The sequence below is a fragment of the Melanerpes formicivorus genome, unplaced genomic scaffold, assembly GCF_026170545.1.
Source record: "Melanerpes formicivorus ecotype bairdi unplaced genomic scaffold, bMelFor1.0.p_v2 SCAF_7, whole genome shotgun sequence".
Taxonomy (NCBI): domain Eukaryota; kingdom Metazoa; phylum Chordata; class Aves; order Piciformes; family Picidae; genus Melanerpes; species Melanerpes formicivorus.
In genome coordinates this window covers 1541816-1554401 of record NW_027142359.1, presented here as the reverse complement: position 1 = coordinate 1554401, position 12586 = coordinate 1541816, and the positions used below count along the sequence as shown (strand labels likewise).

Sequence of the window (12586 nt, the reverse complement as noted above, 5' to 3'; positions counted from 1 at the left end):
CAGCACAAGAAGGGTTTCCAGGCACAGGATTTGTCTTTGCTGAAAAAGTGTAAACTGCATAGCTCCTTCAGAGGGGTTCCACTGAACCACAGTTGTTGATCTCCACCAAAAGGCTAAGGACCAAACAGCCTTGAGATGGATGAATCAGGCACTGAGTGTCTCTGGGAAGCCCAGAGTGCTGCTGGCCTGCTCCTCCTGGTAACAAAAGAGCCTGGTGGCTCAGAGCTGTCACACACCACAGAACGTTCCTCCTTTGTAATGGTATTTATAGGGTCTTAGCCCAGCATATCTGGGCACCAGTTCAAAACCAGAACTGGTGGTAAAAAGAAGGCTCAGTACTGAAGGGATTGGTCATGCTGCCAGCAGGGAGAGCAGGCTGGGCAGGAGCTGGCAGGAGATGCATGTGACTGTGCCTCGTTGTTTCACTGCTCCAGATTTGCTGAATCAGCGTCTCTACTGGGTAGACTCCAAGCTGCATTCCCTGTCCTGCATTGATGTCAATGGCAGCAACAGGAAAGTCCTCATCTCTTCTGTGGATGACCTGAGCCACCCCTTTGGCCTAGCAGTGTTTGAGGTAAGAGTTGAACAGGCTGGAGGCTGCAAGAGGGCTCAGAGCTCTCCCTGGCCACAAGCTTTGCCTTTTGCATAGCACAGAAAGCTCAGAGGGGGCCTTTGCTGACATAGAAACCACTTAACCTGGCCCAGGTTCCATGAGGAGAACTGTGTCCTCCAGCCCCTAACCAAGAGCAAAGTGTTGTGCCATGCTCTTACCTCACGTGGCAGCAGGGTACCTGTGAGGGGCAGGCAGAGCCCTTCCCTCAGACCCGGGGAATGGGTGATGGGTTTGCCTTGCGGCGCACTGAGCCAGCTGTCATACACCAGCTGGGGAGGAGTCACCTACACAGATCAGCAGGTGGACAACTCTTCTCTGAGTGACACTGCAATGTATCTGTCACATTCTGAAAGCTGGACTTGCAGGGAAGCTGCCTGGACTCTAGCAGGCTCACAGCCTGCAGAGAGAGCACTCTGCTGCTCTCAGCAGCTTTGGTTCATACCATCTCTGCATACCTGTGCTGCATTTTCTGGTGCCCACAGAGCCCTCTGGGGAGGACAGCCCCTTAGACCTTGTTTTGTTGGCTGGTTGTTTCTATTGTCCATCCCAGCACCTGCAGGAATATCCTCAGAAATGTTTTCAGCTCTCTCAGGAGTCTGAGAGTCTCAGGAGGCTTCAGCTGCCACCATCTGTGCCAGCCAGGCACTGGAGGGGCTCCTGCTGCACTGTCTGGGCACCAGGGCATTGGTGAGGCTGGGCACTTGGCACTGAAAGATGCTTGCTCACCTAGTTCTGAAAGTGGCAGATAATTCCCTTTCAGGGTGAACTGCTCCAGTTAGAGCACACAAATCCTGCCACACATCACAGAAACTTCCCTGTTTCCAGAATGAGAGCCCTGCTCCTACAAAGACAGGAGCCTCTTCTCCCAAGGGCTGCCAGCTCCCCGCTGTGTTCCACTGCAAACCCAGCTGCTCCTGTGGATTCAGTGCGCTTGGAGCATCCAGTGTCACACTGCAGCCACGCTAAAAGCAATGCAGTAGTTAAGAGTACAGTTGAAGCCCTCAAATGGCCTTGGGGAAGAACTAAGAACACTGAAATTACCTAAATAGGCATCCACATCTTTGCCCTTAGTTTATACTCAGGCACCTGCTGGCAGGGCCCAGGGCTAACAGCTTCCTTGCATTATGTATCTCATGCTTAAGATCCTAAAGCATGTGTCTGAAACTGTGTTCCCCATCCCATCTCAGCAGCACACAACTATTCTGGGTTATGGAAGATGTAACTGGAGTCCTTGCTTTGCCTGGGTGGAAGCAGAGGGCCAATCCAGCTCTTCCACTCTTCCTCCCCTGTTAGACAGCTGTCAAGTATCACTAGCCTGGGGCAGTGAAGTCTTCTCCCTTGTAGCTAACCTCCTGTCTGTGATGATTTAAATGATTATGGGAACAAAAGCTTCAGCTTTGACACCTCATTGTAGCAGAGGAAGGTGTCTGGTCAAGGTGCCTCTTCCTTAAGCCCTTCCTCCTCCCACGTGCTGTGTGTTGTAGCTAGGCAGCTAACTCTGGGCACAGCTTTCCCTCAGACTTTGTTGCTCTTTAGTTCTAATCCTCAGCAACAGTGTTTGGAAGGATCTCTTGGGTTGTTGACCCTCTACAGACCCTTCCTCCTCTGAATTGCTGGTTAAAATAACAGACTTTGGATTGTTGGCCCTTGTTGCCCATCAGCATGACTGTCCCTGCAGAGATAGGTTTTGAGCAGGCAGCAGCTCCCATGCTGTTTGGCAGCTGCTCTGGCCTCTTCATAGATACCTGCTCAATGCAGGAGTTACATTTGGAAAGGAGATAAAAAAGCAGCAGGGATAACAGAAGTTTCTAGCACAGCCCTTTGGTTCTGCTCATAGAATCACAGAACTTAAGAGGCTGGAAGGAACCTCCAGAGATCGAGTTCAACCCCCCTGCCAAAGCAGGATCACCCAGGGTAGTCTGCACAGGAATGCATCCAGGTGGGTTTGGAAAGTCTCCAGAGAAGGAGACTCCCACAACCTCTCTGGGCAGCCTCTTCCAGTGCTCTGACACCTTCACTGTAAAGAAGTTTCTCCTCATGTTGAGGTGCAACCTTCTTTGTTCAAGTTAGAATAGAACAGACCAGACCAGACCAGGTTGGAAAAGACCTTCAAGGTCATCAAGTCCAGCCCATCACCCAACACCATCTAATCAACTAAACCATGGCATTGAGTGCTTCATCCAGTCTCTTCCTAAACACCTCCAGTGATGGTGACTCCACCACCTCCCTGGGCAGCCCACTCCAATGGCCAATCTCTCTTTCTGTGAAGAACTCCTTCCTAACATCCAGCCTAAACCTCCCCTGGTGCAGCTTGAGACTGTGTCCTCTTGTTCTGTATTGTTCCTTGTCTTATCACTGTGCACCACTGAAAAGAGATTGGCCCCCTTCACTTGACACCCACCCCTCATGATCTTTATTCAGAAACAGAATGGGTGAACCTCTTCTGTGCTTCACCAGATTTCTGCTTCTTCATCCCTGTTTCACATCTCCTCACAACCACTAAGCACTTCCAAACACGTAGGGTTGCTTTGCCTTGGAACAGCAGAAATGAGAGTCTCCTAACACCAGAAAGAAAAGCAAAGGGCTGCAGATAGAAGTAGCATGAACTGATGGTGCCCCAAGGTAGGAACAGAATGTGTTGGCTTTGTGACTATTGGAGGTTAATCCAACTTGAGTTGGATTTGAGCAGGGCCAGGTCAGAAATCCTCTGCCTTTCCTGCAGGACAGAGTGTTCTGGACTGACCTGGAGAATGAAGCAATCTTCAGTGCAAACAGGCTGAATGGTTTGGACATCTCCATTTTGGCAGAAAATCTCAACAACCCTCATGACATCGTGGTGTTCCATGAGCTAAAGCAGCCCAAAGGTGAGACACCCTCAGGGTACCATGGCCCTCAGCCACGTTTGTTTCAGCTAGTGGAGAAAATCATAGAATGGTCTGGGCCAGAAGGGACCTCCAGTGCTTCCCAGAAAGCACAGGTAATGAGGAGAAATCAATGCCAAATGCTTGGAGGTCCTGCATAATGAATTCGGCAGCCCTTACTGAAAAGCCTGCAGTGTGTTACTAACTGCTCAACTGTTGTCTTTGAGACCTGTGAGCTACTCTCCTCACTCTGCTGCTTGCCAGTCCTTACCTACTGGGGTGGGGTTGATAGCAGCCGGTAGGGTTTCATTCTACTCTAAACTGTAAAGATGCTTAAGTAGCCCAGTGGAGAAGTCTTAGAGATCTTGCTATTTCTTTGCCAAGAACAAGAAATAAATACTTAGAGAAACACTTTGTCTTTTGTTCCACCCTTGAACAGCTCCAGATTCCTGCGAGCTCAGCCCCCAGCCCAATGGAGGCTGCGAGTACTTGTGTCTTCCTGCACCCCAGATCTCTCCCCACTCTCCCAAGTACACCTGTGCCTGTCCTGACAACATGTGGCTGGGTCCTGACATGAAGAAATGCTACAAAGGTAAATGCAATCAGGTCCCTGTTTCAGCATTCCCAGAGACTCCCACTCCGAGGGAAGATTTCCTGAGGCCGGAACACAAACAGCAAGCATTTGCATTCTGCTCCTTGCTGCCTTCTGAGCCAGCACCAGGGTGTCCTGCAGAGCAAGCCTGCTTCTCTTAGAGAGTATAACCAGAGAAAGACACAGCAGGAAAGGGAAAGAAGGGCTAAGGACAGCACTAAAGGTGTGAATGGTTGATAAACCATTGAAATTTGCTACATCAGCACCCTCCCAATACTGGACCTGGAGAGGCCACATGCTGCCAGTGTCCTGCACAGACAAGTCCTTCAGCATAGCTGTACCTCACATGCAAATAGCTCCTGGTACCAATTCAGCATCTTCTAAGGTATTGAAAAACCTACAAGACTTTGAACTTCTTACCTGCCTTCCATGCAGAGTGCTTTATTGGCATTTAGAAATTGAGCTTGGCTTTGGGAAATGATTCCTGGAGCTTCAGGCAGAGACCTATGGATAGTCTGCTGGTAAATACAACCGCAGTTTGGTTGCTGCTTCTGCTCGGTGAATGTCACAGTCCTCCCCCATTATTTGCTCTGGGTCTTTCCTTTAACCAAATGTCAATGCTGCTCTTGCTTTTCAGATCTTCCAACTACTTCCCCTCCTGTCCTGGTTCCTACAACTGCAGCACCACGCAGCGCTGGTACCACGACCATCACAGCTGTCCTTGGCAGTGCCAGTAACACCCCCACCACCATCCCCAAAGCTGTGTCAGAAGCTACCATCACCTCCCCAGGTTTTCGTTTACCATCCACAACATCCATCCTGATAGACTCTGAGATGACCACTGGAAACAGCAATTTATCCCAGCACTGTAAGAGAACAAGATTCCCCTTTTCTTCTATATCACCAGTGGGAGACCTCCCTGGACATCCAAGCTAGAGACAGGTCAGAGGCAGGCACATGCTGCTGCACAGTGGGAGACACCAGGTGATCTTTCTGCAGGGGTCTGTGCTGCCTGATGTGACTTAAGTCAGTCAGGATGCTAAGGAACTTGTGCCCAATGTTAGTGCATTCCAGCTCCAGTGCTGTGTGTGGATCATTCTACAGACACATCACCTATTTCAGTTGTTTCATAATTCCTGTGATCTAGCACAGGGTGTGGGGGAAAACTGCCTGCTGTCCAGCTTTAGCACTGCTGGACATTTGCAATCACTACAGCTGATGACAAGCAGCATCTGTTTGTGTGGCTGTGCTCTCTGTGTTGCTGTGGCCATGGCACAGGACTGTTTGCATTATGTAGCAGAACAGTATCCCAGCAGAAGACCCCTACCAGGCTCTCCTCCGGCTGACCACACATAACAAGCGAGTAATGAAACACCAACCTCCCCTCTCAGTGCCAACAGGTAATCCCTCTGGGCAGTGCTGCCAAAGTAAAGCAGAAAAGCTGAGCTGCTTTCAAAAATGAGAAAAACCAAATCACAGTCTAGAGAGGCAACTTTGCTCATCAGGACTCAGTGGAGAGCTCAGACAGCTCTAGATTGCTTTCAGAACAGCACAGTGCTGCTCTTTTCCCTGAGCCTTGCACCAAGCAGAGCAGGCAGTTTGCATTGCACCTGGGGAGCCAGGGTAAACCTCCCTGTCTGCCCAGGGCCTGTCTGTAGGAGCAGTGAGGCAGCTCGGTGCTGCTCCAGCAGCGCAGGAGGCCATTGCTAAAATTCCTGTATTGGAAGTTTCTTTTGCACTGGTTTCTTTCAAAGGTAGTAATTAACTTTTTAACAAGCCCTGGAAGCCAAGTGCCTTAATTGTCCACATTTGAGCTAGCCTGGCTCACTATTAAGTAAACAGTTATGTAATAGAGGAACCTGTCAGAGGGAGGTATTGAAAGGGATCATTTGCCCTTTAAGGTCTATCAATTGATGTATCAAAAGGCAGGCTTCAGTCAGTGCCCCCTCTCTCAATTCCTGATACCTTAGCAAGAACAACTTTTCTGTGCTGACCAACATTTGCTTGAAGCAAACATTTTTAAGTATCTAACTTGAAAGGTATATAGATTTGGTTTTATTATTCTTTTCCCCTTGTAATTCCTTTCTCTCCTAAGCACAGTACCAAGTTTTGGGTGCTGAGGCAGACTGCAGCAGTGAGTGGTAGATGTGCTGACTAACTCCTCAGCTGTAAATAAAGAAAGAAGGGAAAGCAAAGCTGTGCAGAAGGCTTTGAACTCGGTTCTTTGTCTGGCAGCTCAATGAATCATTAATTGTGTCAGCACTAGGAAGTGTTGTAGTGTGGATTTTAAAGAGTGCTTTCCTCATATCCATGCTTGGAGTTTCCATTAATATCCCAGTTTTTCAAACTAGCCTCTTTTGTTTTGCTCAAGCGCTGTCATGGGCTCACTTCTGGCTAGTGCTTCCCTCTGGCAGCACTGTGCTGAGCAGTTGCCCTCCTGGCCCCACTCTCCTGGAGTGCAGCTTGCAATCCTGTGAGGGCAGCAGCACCTCATGGTCAGGCTGTTCATTGTTCCTGGGAAGAAACAGCTCAGCTTAGCTAACATCTTGTGGCCAGATGCTTTTTATCTTCTCCATAGACATTTTATTACAAAAGCTTTTGTAAACTCTTCAATTGCAAAACCCTTCTGATGGGTTACTGACATAAAACATCCTTTAGCCTTGGCTTGCAAACCAGCCAATCAGTGACCAGAACTTCTTCTGTGATTGCAGATGCAAATAATGACCAAGGCTTTGATTCAACTGTGACAGCAGCTGTGATTGGAATTGTCATCCCTGTGGGTAAGCTGCTTTCATTTAACCATCAAAGATCACAGCAAACCACTGTAAATACACTCCTCTGGTTGCCAGGGGTGGGAAAGAGCGCAGGAACTGCTGCTGGGGAAAGGCAGCCTGGCTCTGAGGAAATTCTTTAAGCATGGCTATCTACATGGGACCATCCCAGCAGATCCATGCCTGCCTGAGAGCCCTGTCTTTCCCCTTTCCTCAGTGGTCATTGGCTTGCTGTGCATGGGGGGATACCTCATCTGGAGGAACTGGAAACGGAAGAATACCAAAAGCATGAATTTTGACAATCCGGTGTACAGGAAGACAACAGAGGAGGAAGATGAAGATGAAATCCACATTGGGCGGACTGCCCAGATCGGACACGTCTACCCAGCAGTAAGTATCTGAGGCCACTGCTGATGGAGACTCATTTCATTAAGAGTTTAGATACAGAATGCTCTCCAGCCAATTACAGTTTGAGTTATTTGCCATACAGTGACAGCCCAGAGCTTCTTCAGTAATCACTAAGTGGGCAGAAGCTTGCATTTGCAGGCAGCTCCTGCAGTTGTCTTAGACTGTAGTGGTCTGTACAACAAGATGCTGTGTTTGAGGCAGAGGAAGTTCCATGGAAACAGGAGGAACAATTATTTCACTGTGAGGGTGACAGAACACTGGAACAGGCTGCCCAGGGAGCTTGTGGAGTCTCCCTCTCTGGAGATACTCAAAACCTGCCTGGATGAGTTCCTGTGTGATCTACGCTAGGTGATCCTGCTCTGGCAGGGAGATTGGACTAGATGATCTCTCAAGGTCCTTCCAGCCCCTAACATTCTGTGAGTCTGTGTTCAGATGAAGAGCTGCTGTCCTAACCAATGCAGCTGGCAAGTGTCAAGCTATCTGAGGAGCTCAATACCTGACAGCCGATCACTTATCCCCTGCTAGATTCCATTAGACTGCTACCAAGTGCCTAAACTCTCTTAAGGATAACTTGAACTTCTCTACAAAGCAGGAAGAGCATTTTCTCTATAATGTAGCATGGTAAAGAAGAGTCTCTCATAAGGAGCAGTGAAGGAGGTTTTCTCTAAGAAGTATTGGAAATTTGCCTTGGCAAGATTAAGCTTTTAAAAAACAAACATTTTGATAGCAGTTGCTGTGCATACAGACTGGAGAGAACCTTTTCTCTCTTGGGACAGTGAATCTGCAAAGGAGCCTCCTCCTGGACAGCAGCCCTGCTGAGATGCAGCACTGGCACTTTCAACTGCTCTGTTTGCAGTGCACAAGGGAATTAACTTTCCAAAGCCTCTTTAGTAGTGCTTGAGTGAGCAACACCATCTGAGGGGAAAACGTCAGCACAGAAAATAGATTTGTGGCCAGGACACGAGGGACAGCCCTGAGCTTTGACGCAGAGGTGCAGGTTAACAGCAGCATCCCTGGTCACAACTAGTCTATAAAGGATTTATGGGCAGGTGGAAGATGATGCTGGTTAGCTTTTAATGACAGTGGTGGTGTAGACTTGGGTAAAGATTGAAATCCAGGGGTTGTGCCAGCCTGCAGCTGGGTACCCCAAGTGCTGCTCAGAAGATGGATGTTGGACTGGGCTGTCCAGCTCAGATTCCAGTTTAAATAATTGCATTTTGCTTTTATAAGCCTCACTTTGCTGCAGTGGGCCTCTCAGCTTGTAGCCCACACTGTGGGAAGTTTTTTCCCATAGACTGAATTTTAACTGAAGGGATCTGTGCACCACAACCCATATCTGCTGCCCAGGTGAGAGGTTTAATTAATACCTGTAAAGTCCTAGGTCCAAAAAGGCCAGGAGGGTGTAGCGAGGCAAGGGTTGGTCTCTTCTCCCTAGTATCAGGTGATAAAACAAGAGGAAATGGCCTGAAATCATGGCAGGGGCAGTTTAGATGGGATATTAGGAAACAAGAGTGGTCAGGCACTGGAACAGGCTTGCCCAGGGAGGTGGTGGAGTCACCATCCCTGGAGGTGTTCAAGAAACACATGGCACTGTGGGACATGGTTTAGTGGCCAAGGTGGTGTTAGGTTGACAGTTGGACTTGATGATCTTAGAGTCCTGTGGTAGTTTTAGACTATGCCTTTAAATTTTTTTCACAGATCTTAAGCAAAAAAGTAGTAAAATGTAAATAAATCACTATTGGGTGTAAAAAGGAAAATAGAGATAATTCTAAACAATCCTACTGGAAGAGATAAGGGACTAAAAATGGTTGTACCAAAACAAGCTCTTTTTTCTCTCCTTGCTTCTTGGCTCTGGGAGAGATACTAAACTGGCCTCTGCTTGACCTTGGCTGCATTGTTTTGGTATTAACTTCTCTGCTTCTGTCTCTTCTCCCTTTTGTACAGGAGGGTAAGGGAGGGCAGAGAGGGAGAGGCTAGTAGCTTTCCCTAGTCTTTGGCCAGGGGGTTTCTTGTGCTGTTTATGAATTGTCAATACCTGTAAGTATTGCAAATGCTGTATATGTTTGTACGTATTCATTGCATTCCATTGTAGAGTGCAGTTTTGCTTGTTCATACAGCTTTCATCTGCTCTCAGCTGAGCTGGTCTGGCAAATTTAATGGGGGGGGGGGAAAATTTGAACACAGACCTTTTCCAAGTGAAACAATTCTGTGATTCTGAGCTGTGCTTTTCTCCCTTCCCAGCGCGTGGCGTTAAGCTTGGAAGACGACGGTTTGCCATGAGGAGGAGGCTGCTGCTCCGAACCACCACACCGAACAAACTGACTTTGGGATCACACAACCTGCTTCTTCTTTTTTTTTGTTGTTTGGGGTTTGGTTTTGTTTTGATGGTTATTTATGTTGCAGAAGGGTAACCACAAAGTTATAATGAACTGCAAACATCCAAAGGATGTGAGAGTTTTGTATGTATAATCTTTTATACACGTTTTAACTTGTTGCACTACCCATTTGTGATAGTGAGTAAGCGACAGCTGAGCTACTAACTCAATGTACATAACCAGCCAGGCTGAAGGGTAGGTAGCTTTGCTTTCTTTCAAGACTATATTTATAGATATTTTGTAAATATGTTGAATATGCTTTGTGGCTATCCATCAACATAAGTACAAAACAAATCCTGTACAGGCAGTTTAGACCTATTTATTAACAAAAGCTGGGTTATAAGGATCTGCTCTGTAAATACAGTTAGAGGGGTGAGAGTATTTATTTTTCTGGTATGTTTGGCTTGCTGTGCATAGATTATCTGTGTATATATCTATCTAGAGTGGATAGATAGGTATATAGGCATATAAATATATACATATATATAAAGATATATACATCTATTTTAAAACTACTAGCCTACGTTTATGCCCGTTAGGGGTAATCGAGTTTTTACAGGATGTTTGAGAAGCTTGAAATCTAAGGACACAAAGTCAGAGCAAGCTGTAGGGTGAGGCAGCTGACAGCTGAAGCACTTCTGTAACAAACAGAGCTGCTACTTTCCCAGCTGGCTCCTAAAGGGCTGCTTTTGCATTTCCCTGTCCAGCCAGGAAGATCCATCTGCTGCACTTGCAACTGAAGGAGCTGCTGCCTGCAGCAGTTCAGGAGCAACTCCTACAATGCCCAGTTTTTACTTGTTGTGTTGTTGCATTTTACAGCCTGGTACAAATTTTATTTCAGTTCTTTCTTTGCTTCTAAATGTAAAGCTAAATGCTTTTCCCCACTGGGAATCCTGCACCTCTCACCATGAGCAGGAAAAAAGATTTGAGCCATACCGACTTCCATAACCTGAAGTGAGCACTCTCAATTGGCTCATCAGGACATAAAAACCCACACAGTAACAGAAGTTAATTCCTTCCCTCCTTGCTCTCTTCCCTGCTCACACTGATGAAGTTCAGATTGAGGAGGTGCTGTGGGGCAGTGTCTCTGTTCAGTGTATGCCGAGATTCCCTTCCAGATGCTGCCACTGCAGCTTGATCCATCCCCCATACCACAGTGCACCAGGTGAGGAGGCTAAAGGAGGTTGAAGATTCCAGTGTCTTTGGCTGGGCCATCCTGACCCTTGCAGAAAACCCACTCATTCTGTAAGATTCCCAGGGAATTCCATGGGCAGTGTGTACACTTCCCTAGCATAATGGATTAGCACCTCCCTGGACTCTACCAAAACCTAGAGCCAGTGTTCTTCCATCAGTCCAACTTCTGTATGCCAGCGAGCCAAAAAAGCTGATTCTTGGCTGAGGAAAGGGAGGCAGCCCTGGTCTGCATTACAGCCACAGTGTGTACCCTCAGCATACACAGACACTACAACACCCCCCAGCATCCTCCCAGTCCAGGTGTAGATTTTAAAGCAGTGGGAAAGTCTGAGCTATATAAATGTTTAAATGATTGCTTAAGGTAGGCAGCTCTGTTTCTGCAAACCCATGCACTGTGTGCATGAAGAGGAACAGCAAGAGGAGGCTGTATGTGATCACTGTAACTAACAGAGGACTGTAAATAGCTTTGGGAGTTCTACAGTTTTGATACTTTTTTAAGCACAGAGGTAACCAAACCTGTACAAAACCTGTAAAAAAGGCTGCCCTTTTTTTTCCCCAGGCCACTGTAAATGGACATGATGTGCAGTGCTGACTTCAGCCTTTACAGATTTCTAACTACTGAGAAGTTCAAACACCAAATTTGTTTTGTAAGAAATGAATTATTTTCAATAATGGTTGGGATTGTTAGGGTTGTTATTTAACATTGTAATCATTTCTGATCTGTCTTGTCACGTTGCAGTTCTGTTAGAGTAAGTCCTTGCTTGGTGCCTTTTGTGTTTCAGTTTTTCTGTTGGGGACAAAAGGAGCAGGGAGGGGTGGGGGTGTGCTGGGTGTGACACTTGCTGTACTGCCATGGAGGAGGAGGCCTGCAAACCAAATCACAGATTTGTACAACAGTGCACTGTTTCTAGAGAAAGATTAAATTTTTTATCTGGGACTACTGAACTCATTACTCTCTAGTGCCTGAAACACCATCCTACACCTGGGGCTGTGTCACAGCTGGGGCTGAGCTTTCCCTAGCTCTGCTGAGCAGGGAGAACAGGACCAGGGTCATGATTTCCTGGAGCTGAACAATTACAGCAGTGATGTAACCACAACCAGTTGAACTCCCAGTGGCACACCAGTCACTACCCACTGTGAGACAGCTCTGCCTCAGAAGGGGATGCAGTGTACAACAGCCCTGCTGTAGTTTAGCTGTGACCTGCAGGAACAGTGCAGCTACTGCCTACAAACCACTCTGTTTCCTCCAGCTTTTGGCAAAGCACAGCTACAGAAGCTGGAAAACGTGTTAGAGCCAAACTTGCTCTCTTTTGTCATCCTGGAAAAAATAACCACTGCTGTGTGTGGAGTCACACCAGGCAGTCTGAACCTTCTTTTGCAAACAGCCTCAACGATCTCCTCTATGGGAATAAAGCCAAGATGAGATCCACTGCACTTGGAGTGCAGTAACGGCTGTAGCTGGAGACACAAATAAGGCAGAGCACCACCTACAGTGCTCTCCCTGCCGCTTCTCCTATAGAAGTCACCTGCTAGATAACAAACAAAGCTCTTGAGAACAAGGAGGAACGACTAGGGGCATTTTTTTTTCTGGAATGGGTGGGCAGTTTGGGTCCTCTCTGAGTTTAGGCGCATCTCCCTGTGCAGAGAGAAGCTTGAGCAGGCACTCACGTGTTTGCAAGGCTTTTCTCCTTTCAGGCATTGCTGCATGTCCCCTGTGGGCTGTCTTTGTGAAAGTCTGCTGCAGAACTTCACTCAAAATTCAAGTTATCAGC

The 12586-nt window shown here is 47.4% G+C and overlaps 1 protein-coding gene across 4 annotated transcripts in view; it reads left to right on the top strand.

Annotated features, from left to right (window-relative positions):
• The window catches only part of LRP8 (LDL receptor related protein 8), a 204610-nt gene extending 192859 nt beyond the window's left edge, over positions 1–11751 (top strand). For 3 of the 4 annotated variants that reach the window (XM_068140630.1, XM_068140628.1, XM_068140626.1), the window contains 7 exons: positions 435–574; positions 3336–3477; positions 3914–4066; positions 4704–4934; positions 6778–6846; positions 7055–7227; positions 9487–11751. In XM_068140630.1, coding sequence (XP_067996731.1) covers positions 435–574; positions 3336–3477; positions 3914–4066; positions 4704–4934; positions 6778–6846; positions 7055–7227; positions 9487–9525 — 947 coding nt within the window. In that variant the 3' untranslated portion in view covers positions 9526–11751. Of the gene's footprint in view, positions 1–434; positions 575–3335; positions 3478–3913; positions 4067–4703; positions 4935–6777; positions 6847–7054; positions 7240–9486 lie in introns of those variants that run through there. The other variant, XM_068140627.1, reaches the window with a different exon arrangement.
• Positions 11752–12586: the final 835 nt, after the last annotated feature.